The sequence below is a fragment of the Taudactylus pleione genome, unplaced genomic scaffold (assembly GCF_031769625.1).
Source record: "Taudactylus pleione unplaced genomic scaffold, aTauple2 ptg000265l, whole genome shotgun sequence".
In the NCBI taxonomy this organism is placed as follows: Eukaryota; Metazoa; Chordata; class Amphibia; order Anura; family Myobatrachidae; genus Taudactylus; species Taudactylus pleione.
Window position 1 is genome coordinate 11,291,243 of NW_028284667.1, and position 15,950 is coordinate 11,307,192.

General features: G+C 41.6%; 1 protein-coding gene across 1 annotated transcript in view; it reads left to right on the plus strand.

Annotated features, from left to right (window-relative positions):
- The window catches only part of LOC148514013 (cilia- and flagella-associated protein 47-like), a gene marked incomplete at its 3' end in the record, with an annotated part of 651,210 nt that overhangs the window by 39,581 nt on the left and 595,679 nt on the right, over positions 1-15,950 (plus strand). The window contains exons 4-7 of the mRNA XM_088481183.1: positions 9,284-9,422; positions 12,465-12,690; positions 13,673-13,809; positions 14,893-15,029. Of these exons, the coding sequence (XP_088337309.1) occupies positions 9,284-9,422; positions 12,465-12,690; positions 13,673-13,809; positions 14,893-15,029 (639 nt within the window). The remainder of the gene's footprint in view (positions 1-9,283; positions 9,423-12,464; positions 12,691-13,672; positions 13,810-14,892; positions 15,030-15,950) is intronic.

The window sequence follows — 15,950 nt, forward strand, 5'->3', positions numbered from 1 at the left end:
CACTTTCACCATCAGTGACATACCTGGGCCATGCAATCCAAAAGGGAAGGAAGCTGAGGATGAGTAGGGTATGAAGGCAGTTTCCATATCGAAGTGGTAATGAACCTTATGAAAAACCTTATGAACAGAGGAAGGAACACTGGGTCAGGGCAGCCCAGGCGGCAACGAAAATATGATCTACTAGGGTAGGACCTGGGAAGGATAAAGATGATGAAGAGTAGGTTCTGGGGTAGGAGTTAAGTCGAGCTGGAGCATCTTATTAGCTGGGTAAATAGCTCAACCCAGAAATGCTAAAGAAAGGGACACGACCAAACACATGGAACATGCAGTATGGCCCACTCCAACATCACTCAGATTGTGTGGACCACATAACATGCAACCGGTCAGGGGTTAGTTACAAACTATATAGTAATTAAATGTGCATCTCAGAATGATTTACACTGTATTAGCTTTTGGTGCCTCCAAAAACATAGTAGTGGCTGGTGTACAGTTCATAAAATAGTCTGTGACCTAAGACAATTTATTAAAATTAGGGCTTAGAGGATGAGTAGCCATTTAAATAATATTTCATACTGTAGCCCAGACCAACCTGTTTTTTCTGCCAAAGTCTGCAATATGATATAAATCTTCATATTGCAGGTATAAGCATAATTTCTTAGTTATCTGTCTGCAACCTTCACTCCGTATAAGAAATGTGTCTTCCTTAAATACAGGAGAGCCCTAATTGACTACTTTACAGTAATTACAATTAGCGGTGAGTTCTTCGCACTACGAGTAAGTATGACTGTAGCCCCACATACGGTACCTCCGGACTCGCACATTTCTGTTCACATCCCCATAGGGCTGCAAGCAAAAATGTGCGAGTCGGGGTGAGATTGGGCCACGAGGGGAGCGAATTGCCGTGCCATTGCAGGTGTTTGTATGCCATGGCAACAGCAATTTGCCCTATTCACACCTAATTGGATTGACCCCCTAACTGCACTAATCATTTTAGAGATATAGGGCCTGGTTCAGATATGCCAATAGTTACAGTTGAGCGATTATATGCTGACTGCGCGTGCATCACAGTCACACTGCACATGCAACAAGGTACCTTTGATGCCACTTGCAGTGATGATTTAATCGCAAAGTGATTGACATTCAGGGACCGTTTGGGGACAGTTACTGGGAGTGGCAGCAAAAACGCAGGCGTGTTGTGTCTATTATCAGGGCGTGCATCTGCCTACAACTGCGATCCCTTACGCAGAAAATATGGCGGCAGTGTTTCAGCATCCTCAGCCATTCTGCGCGACCATAGAGTTGCTCAGATGGTCGATTATCAAAGGATCTGCTACCGCCGCTACATATTTGAATGCAGTTGCTTGGATCTATGAAGTCGCTGGTGGGCATCCCAATACATTTCCTGGCGGCTGCATGCATTAGCCCAGGGGTGGCCAACCAGTCAGATTCAAAGAGCCCAAAAATATCTGTAGGTAGGTCAAAGAGCCGAGATCATGCGCGTGCCGAAGGGGTGTGGTCTTGTACTAGCTAGGCCACGCCTCTTACAATTTTTGTAGGAGTATGTAAAAGCACATGCACACAATCGCCGTGGATGTAACTATTAAAGGGAAACAAAAAGACAGAACAATATAAAAAACATTGAAAAAAACAAATCCACATAAAATGGGATGTAGTCTGGAAGCCGACGGTCTAAATGCCAACCGCCGGCGGCGAGAATACATATCACACCCCATAAAATACACTGAAACAAGACAGATCCACATAAAATACACTGAAAAAGCCACATCCACATAAAATACACTGAAAAAGCAACTGGAACAAAAACAGATTCACATAATACAATCCAGCCCCTCCATGTGTAACTCCAGCAGCCCCTGATGTGTCACAACAGCAGCCTCTCTCCAGCATTCAGTGTCAGTCAGGGGAGCCGGCAGGAGAGCCGCATCAGGACAATGGAAGAGCCACAGGTTGGCCACCGCTGCATTAGCCTATTTTCGCACAGCAGCTGCGTACAAGATTCTATTAGCGTCCGCATCTGAATCAGGCCTATTATTATAGCCTGGATAGTGGGGAGGTGAACTTGAGCGAATACTGTTTAAAACCCAAACCTATTTTATACAATTAATTTGTTATAAACATTTAACTTTGGTAAGTTGTTGGCAAGGGAAATAGATCATTATTTTTTTGCAGTCTTTACAAAAGATATTGGTAAAAATATATACATAAAATATGCTTTGTCTACAACTTGCATTGTGTCAGGATTCTGCCTGGGATCAGCTGTTACTTACTGCAGCGCCGGCTTCCCCTCACTAGCGTGAGCAGTGAGATGTCAGGTTCAGCAGTAAGTGACTTGCTGAGTATTCTCCCCGGGGCCCAGGTGACTGTCACCTAATCCTCCATATCGGAGTTCCTGCGGCAGTGGTCATGGGCGCAGCCATCTTGGCTGAATTACCTGATAGATCCTGATCCAGTGGTAGCTGTGTCAGTTCTCAGCTGACTTGCTCATCCAATGGACAGCTACCTGGGGGTATAAACAGGACTCCAGGTGAACAGGTAATTGCCTGATCAACTTCGTTAATCCCAGATGGTTGCTGTTTGCTTTGTTCCAGGCTTCACATGCAATCTTCCAGAGACTCTTCCAAGTGGTATTTCCTGTGTATACTCTGTACATCTCCTATGTACTGAGTCCTAGTGACTATTTACCAGTGTCTTATCTTTGTACAGCAGTGCTACAGAACCCCTTGCCTGTGTGTGCTAGTTCAAGTGCCTTTGCCTGTGTATTATGTACAAAGTGCCATATCCTTGTGCAGCAGTGTGATAGAACACCTTTATCCTGTGTGCTATTTATAAGAGCCTTATCCTTGTACAACAGTGCTACAGAACACCTGTGTGTGCTAATTCAAATGCCTTTGTCTGATGAATATTTACAAGTGCCATAGACTTGTCCTTGTCTGTGTACAACTCCCAGTGCCACATTTTGGTGCAGCAGTGCACCAGAATACCTTTGCCTGCAGTGGCGTAACTTCATCCCAGCTGCCCAGAGGCATTAGCCCCCACAGGAAAATATAAAAGACATTAGCCCCCACAGAAAAATATAAAAGACATTAGCCCCCACAGAAAAAAAATGAAACAAGCAAATTGGCCTGGATAGTGTGGATAACTTATGTCCCTGGGTTAGGGGGGCTGTCTCTAGGGGGTCGAGGAGAGGTAGGGTAGGGAGTGTATGTCCCTAGCTATTGGGGTGGGGGTGTCGTAGGGTGGATAGTGTATGTAACCGGGTGTGGTGGTGAGAGTACGTCTCTGGGGCTAGGGAGGGGGGGGGGTACTATATGTCACTGGGCTGGAGGGTACTGTATATATAGGGAACCGGGGGTAAGACGGATTCCAGGTATGTTTTGTAGGCTGGGGTAGTGGTTAAGGTGGGCCAGGGGGTAGTGTTGGTTAGCCTATTACACCCCAACAGAGCCAGCACTTGGTGCACAAGCTCCATACACTCCGGGGCCGCTGGGGCAGGATGGGAGTAGTAGTAAGAAGCAGGGGCAGGATAGGAGGAGTAGTGGGAAGCAGGGGTTCAGGATAGGAGGAGTAGTGGGAAGCAGGGGTTCAGGATAGGAGGAGTAGTGGGAAGCAGGGGTTCAGGATAGGTGGAGTAGTGGGAAGCAGGGGGGCAGGATAGGAGGGGCAGTGGGAAGCAGGGGTTCAGGATAGGAGGAGTAGTGGGAAGCAGGGGACAGGAGTAGTAGTGAAAAGGGACTCGCCGGAGAGAAGTCCTCTATGCAGATCCTGGGTCCTGGCCAGTGGTTCTCTTTCTGGGGAGAAGTGAGTGCAGGGCAGCAGCAGGGAGACTGTGCCGACCGCCGGGGACTGGCTGCTGACACCATGTGCCACTACCGGCGTCACGCTGGTGCACAGTCACACTGCACAGGCGCGGACATTATGGGAAGGGAAGGGAGAGGTGACACAGAGGCAGGGGGTAGAAATTGCCTGTCAGCAGTGGCTGCGGGAGGGGACACAGGAGCCGGGAGTTTCTAGTATTCGTTCCTCAGCGGAACGCAAATTCTGGAAGCGCAGCAGCCAGCCCTTGCACTGGGGATTCCCGAGATTGGTGTAGAGCCATGGCACGCTCCGTCCCCCAGGCCCCCAAACATTGGAGATGTACGCAAACCATCGGATTAGCGTACATTTCTAAATCATTTCCCTAGCCTGTGTCATTGTCAAATCTTCCTTAGTTAATTTTTAACATTGAGCCTGTTTATTGTCAGTAAAGCATCAATGCTTTAGTGACATTAAAATTATAATTCTGTCACGCTACTTATGAATGCTATTATGTCTTTGACACATTGTCAATTGAGCTTTCAATCTTAGTTAAGTTCAAAGTTACAAATTATTTATTCTGTAAAATACAGTTCAATGCAAATAGATTAATATGCATAATACACAGCAAGTTATTTGGACTACAAAAATAAAAGTTGTTAGGGTATATGATAATATTTCTGTGAAATTAGGAAACTACTGTCACAAAAGCCATGGTTCTTTTAGTAGAAAACAGGTCAGATCACTAACTCACTGCAGCATGTTTGGGACTAGGCAGACTTCAGTTGTAAATCGGGCTTCTCAGAATATGTAACAAGTATGGTTCAGTAGGTAAAATGAATCTAAAAACATTTTGTTAATATACATTATTATTATTATTATTATTATTATTATTATACAAGAGCATGCCATACAAAGAGCATACAAAGGTACAAAACAAGCATTATAGGACATAAAGTGATACAATAGTACATAAAACCCCAATTACATTATATAATGTTGCAAAAAATCAAACACTATATGCATGGTATTTGCCTGAAAACCAGTTGTGGCCAAAGCTGTAACCCAGTAGATGGACTCAGCAGGCAGGTTCAGAGTATTCATTTGTATTGTACTAACTGCATATATTCACCCAAATGATTATATGTACAGATCTCAAAATCATAAGCCAAGAACAGAGCTGGGATGACACTAATCAGTTCATTCCGCTGGTGAAACACTTTCATACATGTAACATGGGGGCCAATGCAAACCGGTTTTGTGGACATACCTTATTTGTACATAACATAGTAATTATTATTATCCTCCTTTATTTTTATGGCTCCACAAGTGTTCTGCAGCGCCTTACAAAGTACATAAATAAGTGAACAAGAAACCAGTGACTTATGGTGCATACAATCTGTACCACCAACAACTTGCAAGATATCTTTCAGTGAAGTCATCCTGCCACATCACAGGCAAAGTTGACGATATCATCTAAATTTACCTGCATGTACGGACCATGAAAGATATTTTTATCGTCCATGCGTTGACAGGTTGGTAAGTACATAAAAATGAACGATTTGAATGATAACGATATGAACGATATCGTTATCGTTCAGTTTTATCCCTACGTGTGTACGCACCATTACAGTACAATACAATACAATACAATGCAATGCAAGGCAAGGACAAGGATTATACATATTGCTGCATTAGCGATCATAACACTCAAACAGCAGGCCATAAGCAACCAAGTGTTAGGTGCCCTTGTGGGGAGTAAGGAGCAGATAGTATGAATAAGGAGAAGCACATGAGGGAAGAGGGTCTATACTAATACAAGTTTTATTATATTAGGGTGTGTGCAATTAGGAAAAGGGTGCATCTGCATGGAGTGCTAAAACATACGCCTAATGCTTGCATATTCAATGCTTCTGTCAGGTGTACATGCTCACACTGGTGTAATTAGTACTCTTTTTGAGTTTTTCACATCAGATGATGCATCTGATTCTGTTGATGCTAGTAAAGCCACACTGGTATAAATTCAACAATCCAAAAAGTTAATAATGGACAGACATAAATTATTACAATAAAAAAAGTTGCTAAGACAAAGATTATTAAATGCAGACACACGGGGCCGCCATCAGGGGCAGACTGCCGGGACTGGAGTCCCGAGACCGGACACTCGGAGGGGCCCGTCTGCACCTACCCCTCTCTCCAACCCCGCCACGACACAAGCCAAGGGACACCTTCCCGCTTCGTCTCCTAACAACGCCGGACACTCAGGGTACCTGCCCGCTCCTAGTACCACCGGCCACCCACTACTATTATTATCTAAGTGAGTGAGAGGCCCGGCCAGGGACCCGCACTTACCAGCGCGCTGCCCACCCACTACCCATGCAATAGAAGTTGGGCCACTTCTCACCCAGCCACCCAGGGCAGCCCTCACGCTAAGCCTCCTACCTAGTGCAATACAGTTTTTCTTGATAGATGGTGCAGCTCGATGTCATAACGTCACGCCATTCCGCTGAAGGAGGTGCCTCATGTCTAGACAGTAGTGTCTAGATGCCCTTCGTGAAGACTGAGAAGCAGCCAGAACAGAAGAAGAAGAGTGAGGTAACTAAGGTAAGTGTCTGTGGGTGGGGGGATGGGGGGCTCTGACTATTTTGGCAGTCCCGGGCCCCATCATTTCAGATGGCGGCCCTGCAGACATGCACCCAGGAGGGGTTTCCGATTACCTTGAAACCCCCTCTGCCCGCCACTTCATCGCCTCATTGCCGCGCCGCTTAACAATATTTTTTGTTTTTTAAAGAAACATGAGCCAGACCTCAGGCATCTGTTCCTGGCTGGGCTGGCTGTATGGGGAGCTGGAGCGAGAGTGCGCAGCTCCTCCCTGGCAGTTCTCATGGTAGCACCGACATTGTGGGAAGCTGAGAGCTGCCGCTGAGTGACAGTGCCCGTATTCTCAGCGCTCTGTCCCATCTTTAATAAGTGATGCCAGCACTGTATTTAATTGGCTGCATTTGGTGTGTGTATGTGTAGGCTTTGTCAGTGTGTGCATCTGTGTCATTGTATGTGTGTAGGCTTTGTGTGTGTGTCTGTGTGTGTGTAGGCTATGTTAATGTGTGTCTGTGTGCATGTCTATGTCATTGTGTATGTTTGTAGTGGAGGACTCAGTGCCACCTTTTTATTTCTTGGAGGGGATGAAAAGCTACACATGGTATATTCCATATAATTAAACTACGGGAGGGCACCCCTGAACTTTATTCAATTCATCCTGAGTACCGGACTATACAACAGTCTATATACTGTATACATAAGAACTAAGCAGATCGCTCAGTCTTGAACATACAAGAAAATACAATCAGATACAGGCAGCACTTCTCGGGTACTCAATAATCCAAGATTGTTAATCCATTACTGTGCAGCATTGCAGATGCATTGAGGAAAGATGTAATAAATGCATCTGAAACGTTGCACAGTAATGGATTAACTACCCGAGGAGTGCTGCCTGTATGTGGTTAGATTTTTTTTGTCATTGGTTTCAAAATCCTGCATTTGCCACTGAAATTAGTTAAATGGATAATGAAACATACTCCTTTGTTTAGTAAGTCATTCAAGTAACCCAGAGAGTTACATACTGATACACTCAGTTCTGGATTGATATAGTCACTGAGAGACACACAGCTATTCACAGCTTGGTGTCCTTAGAGAGGCTAAAGATCACACAGATTATACTCCTGGCTTATGTACTCAGTATAATACATCACAGCAACTATGCTTTGTCTTGTGTATGTCTTTTCCTACGTGCATAGGATATTCTTGGTAAACAATACTGTTGTTGTGTCTAAGAAATGGTAAAAATGTATGTGACTAATACATAAAGGCTATAAGTACAGCCAGTACAGGGTCTGATTCTGATATATGCGGAAATCCCTAAAAACTCCTATAGCGTATACCTTACACTGAGCCACAGTTGAGATTGAGACGCTCGGTTATCAGAAATTAACTGGCCGCCGCTAGGCAGTTACTGGGAGGTGGGTATTTAGATGTATGAAATTGGTCTGAGCTATGAGAGGGTCGCGGGCCTATTGCTGAACTGAAATAAAAATGAGTGGTACAGAAGTGCTGTTAGTGATAGAATGTTCTCCAGGTGATTGTAGTCTAGTGAACTTCTATTTCCTCTCAAAAAGCAGAACACAGAAGAATCACAATGGCATCAAAGAAGATTTCCCTTTGTAGTTACCTTCACCTTACCACGGTGAGCTCTGTGTACCTATAGGTTTCTTTGGTACTTCTCAATTGGTCTCAGTTGTATACATGGATACCATCCTTTTGCACTTTACACTCTTAACTCTCTTAAAGAGATACTCACCTAATATCAGGTGGACAAGTTCATCAAAAGGTATCCTTCATCCGTGCCATCCCCAACCCTTTTTGTGCTATTCTGTTTCCACTCCCAAGCTAACAGGAAATATCTTTAATCCCCTATAAGTGATATATCAACCAGCAGAGGAACGTTGCTTACACAGATGCTTAATCGCTTACACTGGAGGCCACACTCAGATGGAATATTTGCACCTGCCATAGGGCTGGTGCAAGTTTCTATGTTGGGTCCAATAGTCTAAATATGCACAAAGCGGTATTACAGCATCTATAGATGCACAAAGTGGGCACTCAGTCCTTGCATAATCAGATACACACTTGTACACCAGTGGATGGATTATACTAGCATTAGCATAAAGTCGCAGATGCAACTACAGGAAAAGATGCTAAAGTGGTCGCAGCAGCGTGCGACTAAGAATCAGGCCCTCAATGTGTATATTGAAGTGCACTTGTTGACCATGTGTAGATTACAGTTGCATTCTATTCATGCTTTCTATTCATTTAGCAGGCTAAAGCCAGCCACTGAGCAACAGGGTTGGAGGTCAGTTTGGTGCCAAATTGTATGAGATTCAGCACTTGAGATCAGGGGTGTAAATAGGTATTTGAAGGCCCCATAGCAAAAGTTCATAAGGGCCCTTATGTACCACCCAATGGTGAAAAATATATATAACACATGTAACTTTGACAAGGAAGATGGCCCCCATTAGCTCTGAACCCTGTAGCAGCTGCACCCCTCACACCTATGGTAGCTATGCCCATGCTTGAGATGGATCTCTGCTGTAATCACTGGGGAATATTAATGCAGTTAGAAATAGACCACACACAGACTGATAACATCCCTCTTCCAACGGTATTAACCAAAAAGTTCCAAATTTTTCCATCAATTTTGATCAAATTATTTCTGAGCATATGGGGCATTTTAGGACCACATACACTCTGACTTCTGCAAATATACTTTACAGTGTATGCGGCCATCATAATGTAATGAACATAATTGGTTCTGTTAAACCCTAATGTAAATCTACAAGGTTATTTCTATTGATTAAATTCGAATTGTTTAAGCGTTCAATATTTAGTTATATTTATTTTATTTATATTTCATTAGGTACTTTTAAAATAAAATACAGTGGAACGTTTCCCATCACTATATCTCCATCCAGTGGAGTAGTGGAGCCGAAAACAAAGCAGCTCATTAAAGTGGATATTTGTGCTGATACTCCAGCTGTCATTGAGGAAACTGCTAAGTAAGTAAAAATAAAACATCTTAGGATCACGGATTAAGAGAACTGCATGTTATAGTGGGGATGTTATTGCTAATTACAAGTGATTACTCCTCAGTCTGTAGTAATATGGCAGGGACACTCTCCCCAGGCTTACCTTATCAGGAATTCTGTATCTACTCGAAGTGGGAGGATCTACGAATATTTATACTATGATGTGAAAATGAGTACATTTCAGGATTTTTATGTTATTATTATTAGTATAATTATTGTTTATTTATAAGACGCCACAGAGAGTCTGCAGCACCGTACATGGTGTTATAGATTAGTTGATCTTTCAAGAAAGAATTTAGTTCAAACCATAGGTATGGATAAAGCAAACGGTTTTTCAATGTCCGGACAAAAGACTGTATCAGGGAGACTTTTTATAGAGAGCTGAGGAAGCAGCTGTTTAAAAATGTTGATATATCAAAAATATGTTTACAGAATATACCATTAACTATCAATCACCATGTACAATAGTTTAACACCTTTCAACATATAGATGTGCCCTCATACATCTAGCCTCAATACACCATGTGTGAAGAGACGCCTGTGATGAGTGAGCCACCTGATCACATGCAACTCTGCTTGTGCCAAGCTTATATTTTGCCTGAAAATGCACCGGGGGCCTGCACTGATCAATTTCATAAGTGATACTTCTATGTCTGTGTGCGACTGCATCTGTAAACGATGCACAACAGAACTTGGCGTGTAAAAAGTTGTCCCCGCATAGTAGCATTTTGAGTACAGATTCAGACTCAGTCGCACACAGACATACAAGTGTTACATATCCAATTAATCAGTGCAGCCTCCTGGTGCATCCTAGACAAATCACATTTTGACTTAGATATATTTTCAGGAGAAAAAGAGGAAAAAAAACGCTCTGTGCGACTGCAGCAATATTGTATGAGGACATGTTTGTACTTTATGCCATTTACGTCATTAAATATTTTATGTCCTAGTATTGTATATATCGGCAAACAAGTGAATTACACTAAGGCCAAATTCTCACTAACTCAGTAGATTTTAACTTCTGCTGTTTTTATTGTAACCAAAATATAGCTACATGATGTATAAGAATGAATTGCAAACCTGGGAAACCCAGTTGAGTAAGAATACAAAAGAATAACAGGCTCTCCACCATGACCCCTTCCATTAGGTACAAAACGCTCTGCTCCTGGACATCCTTCTTAATTTTTGATTGCAGTCACCTGTGCTGAAACATCTGTCTCATCCATTACCTAGTTCAACACAGGTGACGGCAATCATACATTAGGTGGGAAGTCCAGGAGCAGAGTGTTTTGGACCTCATGGAATGGAGGGTAGGGAATAATATGACACCTATCAGACACTTTTATTTTACCTGTGAGTAAGATGGCTTCCAACTTCCATTTTAATGAACACTAAGCTATTACACAGGATAACAATGTAACTTTCCATAATAAGAGTATCAGATCATGAGTGCAATACATGACGGCTGACAATAGCATCGCTGGTCGTTTCCGACATTTTCATGCCCGATTTGTGCACGATTAATGAGCGATTGAACGATAACGATATCGTTATCGTTCAATCGCTCATTTTAATTGGTAAGTGGATACCCACCTTAAGAGCGCAGCAGAAGGGCCCTGACCATGAGAGCTTACACACTAAGAGAAAGGGTTGAACAGTTGCAGGGTGAACGGAAAGATATCTGAAGGATGAGAAGGGAAAGAAGAGTATCAAGTTATGAAGACTGCTTGTAAGCTTTAATTAAATAAAAGGTATGTTTTAAGTGTTTAAAGCTGTGGCGACTGGCAGAGAGCCTAAGAGTGGGAGTGAGTTCCAAAGGCGTAGGGCACCTCGAAGAAAATCCAGGGGAAAAGCATGAGAGGAAAGGAAGTGACCAGAATGGAAGTGAGGTTATGGTCAGAAGACGAGCGGAGAGGGTGTGCATACAAAAACAGAGTTTGGACAAAGATGAGCAACAGCATTAAGGATATACTGAAATGAGCAGAGGCAGGAATGAGGGAGGCCAGAGAGGAGATTACATTAGTGGGAAAAGATGAGAGTGTAGGTTTAGATTTCAAAGTTTCCTCCCAGATTATTATATTTAATGCACTGAAGTAAAACTGTTTATATATATATACGGTATATTAAAGAAAAAAGGTAGATAAAGTGGCTTAGCATTGTGAAGAATCTCACCATTAGCTGAAATATTTATCATAAATCATTTGACATAGCTATTCACATGCAAGCCTTTGTGTAATGGCTCAAAAGAGTTTAGCTAAAGTACAAACCGTTTGGAATGTTACCAAGCACACTTGTGCCTTAAATAAATCTGTACAGTAATCTAATTTTTTTTATCAGCGCTATAATTTAACAAGTAAGCATTTTTTCTGTTAGTTTTCACTTGTTGATCATTAGAATAATAATTATATTTCCCTCATGTATTTAACTTAAATTCAAATTACAATTGAAAAAAGACAATATTTTTTACATACATACATTTTGTGACAACATTTTGCATGCACACAATAACCTCTCTTCAAGTCTGATCTATCTGTTTTTCTGAAAAAATATCAATACACTGTATGGACTGTACAGCATGGGGACATAGATGGCTGAAGACGTCACACCAGGATTATATGTCAGTGTCCATTGATTGGGTAACACCCTACCCTGGGATGACCTCTTAGGACAGGCCTGGCCAACCAGTGGCTCTCCAGCTGTTGAGAAACTACAAGTCCCAGCATGTTTTGCCACAGTTTTGCTGTTAGGAATGCTAAAACTGTGGCAAAGCATGCTGGGACTTGCAGTTTCACAACAGCTGGAGAGCCACAGGTTGCCAGGCCTGTTTTAGGCCTTGTAAAGTTCTGCTGTTGTCCGGTTTCCAACTGCACTGTAGATTGAATTTTCCTACCTACAGTAATTAAGCACTGTCTTGCTTATTTGCATTATACAATAATTGCATTGTCCTGTATGTACATCATTATTATGTTATATTTGCAAAATAGTTATTATATGCTGCCTTCTGTACTTTAGGGTTAAACTACAAGGTCATGAGGAGATATTCTTGCAGATTAAAGGGAATATAGTCAACCAGACCATTGAATTACTAGATTTGTTTGGAAAATCTTTAAAGTGCATTCATTTTGGACCTGTCTATTTTGGAACATCAAAGATTCACAAAGCAGTGATATACAATGATAGCCCTGAGCCAGTAAGCTGGGTGTCTGTCCTAGATGATAATGCACTTGGTGTTGAAATGGTAAGTTAGAGATTTTTATTCTATTGGTTAACTTATTTTGTTTTAGAAGACATTAAATATGTACAGTATTATAGATAACAAAAATATATGCTTGTATATTGCACAGTATAAGAACCTGAATGTCCACTTTGCAAATCTGAATGCTGTCTGTAGAAGAGCTTAAGAGATTCCTCCCATTTGCTTCCTAAACTGACAGTTTTACAGCCAATGAAAAATTTAATTAAAATTAAATTACATATTATCCTGTCTGTGGGTAGCAAATGCTTTAAATAAATATTATCTTTACTTCTGAGCCATATAAACAGTTTTATTGGTCAGGATGGGAACATTTTTGTAAATCACATTGTGTATCTGTGATAATTCATCCAATATTGAAACAATCAAAATAATTGCATGTGATCTGGGCAATCGGATACATTTCTGATCAGTCACAAATAAAATCTGTTACTGCAGTAAGTCGTATTGCTTTGTGCATGGAACGGGCGGGTAAAATCAAACCTTAAACTGCCCAAAAACAGACTAATACCAGCAACAGAGGGCCTGATGTCAATATTCACGCAAACAGCCAATGTTTTTCCCTCTGATCATGCATCTTTGTTGTACCGCGCACAAGTTTATTTGTTCAGAGTCGCAGATCAAATTAAGATGTACAGTATCAGAAATGTAAGGGGCATTCCTTGTATAAACATACAATTACAGCTTTTTGGACTGAATGCATGTTTGCACCTTGATTTGCAATTACAACCTGCTCTACACCCTCTGTCTCTCCATGTAGTAACACCCTCCCACCAGAGCCCAGTCCTCATGTTTCTGTAACCTCCCCACATGTAACTATTCACTTGCAAACAATTGTATTACTTAGCCAAAAGTAATTTTCTGCATGATCAAAGCCTGTTTCCGTTAAGTAAACAACAGCATTGTATGTATGCATGTATGTGTATGTATGAATTTGTAAAATTGATTTTTTATTATTCTTTTTCAGGGCACTGTTTTGCAGGACATGGATCACACTAACTGGACTAACCGAACAGCTGTCTCTACTTTACTTTCCTGCTTTCCCAATCAAGGAGTCTTGTTACCATTCCAGAAAACCACTCTCACTATATGCTTCAGTCCCAAGTCAGTCCAATACTTATCATATATATACAAGTTTTCCATTAAAAGGGAGTGTAATAATTTACATTGTGGCGATAGAAGAGTTTATATGTATTCTTATTTTATTCACATATCCTTTCTATATATAATATATGCTATCATTTTTGATTACTTCTCGCTGAATCCCATAGCATTTCTCCTTACCTTAACCCTCATACCTTACTAGTTCAGTCAACTCTTTTACTTTGGCATCTAATTGGTTGCAACTGTAAGAAACTCCTGTCAATGACTGTCCGCTGCAGCTTATCAGAGACTCTGGGCCTGATTCAGAGCCGCTCGCTGCTGGCGAGCGCTTGCTCTGAATCAGGGCGTTTTTTTTTTTCTTCAGGCTGCTCGCTAAGCTCGCGATTATCGCGACCATCGGGCTTGCGAGGAGACCCTGTGGTAGGGGCTCAGCTCTTGCAAGCCCGAGTAGACTCCCTGCTCTAATAGAGCAGGAAGTCCACTTCTGACATCACTAGTGATGTCAGTAGGGTCACCCACAAACACCAGGCGTTCCTAAGGGAACGCCTGCTTTTGTGCAGCCACCCCCGCTCCACGCCTACAAAACGGGGCGAACTGTCAATCAACATCGACTGCTGCCCCGTCTTGTAGCGAGACCCGTAGCGACAGAGCAGCCATCGCTGGATGGGTCTCGCGCATGCCGGAGGTGGAGTATGCGCAGTGGGGGACCATCGACTCGCTTGCGAGCGGGTCTGACTCAGGCCCTCTATCCTGGCATGTAAAGAATGATAAATTGTCCCAAAAATAAATCTGTTATTGCTGTGAAAAGTGATTATAAGAGATATTAATTTATGTGCAAAAATGTGAAGGGTCTTTATAGATCCTTTAGTTCATGAAATATGCAGAAAATTAAGGTTTTGTTTGTATTATACTGTATAATCAAACACCATACAGATTTTAGTCAACATACACCATTTTTTTTTATCTTGAAAATGGTGCCTTGATTTTTATTCTATGTATAGGCTGCAATTGTTTATCAACTGATTTGTTCCCAACATATATTTTTTTATTGTTTTTGCAATAAAATTTGCAAAACTTTTTTAGGCAGTTATACAAAGAAATTGAAACAAGTGAGATTCTTCCTCAGCAGGACTATTCTCTTTTTATGAGGTTTGAGCCAGTAAACGGAAGCAAAGATGCACTCCTCCAATTAGGTGCAAATAGCAGACCGGATAATAAAGGTAGGCATCATGTTTGTGACAACACAGTAAGCAGTGTCCTGTTAATTATCCACAGTTCTCAGCTACCTATCTGTATTAATATGTATTAAATGGTTGGTAATTTTGTTGTTTTTAAAAAAGGAAAAGTAAATTACTGTGTCTTGGTCAATGTTCTAGCTTTCTCTCACATTCTAAACATTGATAGGATAATTGATAATTAGAGCAGTGCAAGCATGATTGTTATACAGTATATGTCTCATAAAAGATCAATATATTGTAACAAGATTGTTTCCCACCTTCAGAGTATTTGAATAAACTTGTACATACGTTCCTGTAACATGTTATCATTTGTACACTTTTTGTTTTTCATCCATGCTGCTATATCATCAGACAGAGTGTTTATTTCATTTACTGTAGCTTATTTCACAGCTCTGCTATACTTTCTGTACTGGAAATGATTATATCCAGAAAGCAGTTTTGTGTCATATCCTAAGACAATGAAAATAAAAAAAATCTGCTTATATAAATGCAAGGTTGGAAAATATAAAAGAATTTAGAATTGGGCATGTACAAATAAATAAATGAAACTCATCTAAAGGTGGGAAAACCGTTAACCGCTATAGCATAAGGATAAGCGAGATCTGGTCTTAGACATATACTACAAAATGCATGATTCCCACTTATTCTTAGTGAGAGGGGTGGAAATCAGTAAGAATGATTCTCACAAGTCCCCCACAGTGCCTGGGGTCTGAGGAAGGAGACGGTGCATTATAGCATCATTGGCTACTGCACTACAGAAAAATTTGCAGAGCCAGAGAATGGGGGCCTGGTTTCCCTCATCCTGGTACCTATACACTCAGGGCAACCATAGTTTTCAAAATGGTATGTCTTGCTGTGCTTGTGCTACCCATATTATTACTACATATTTTGTGAATTTCATTC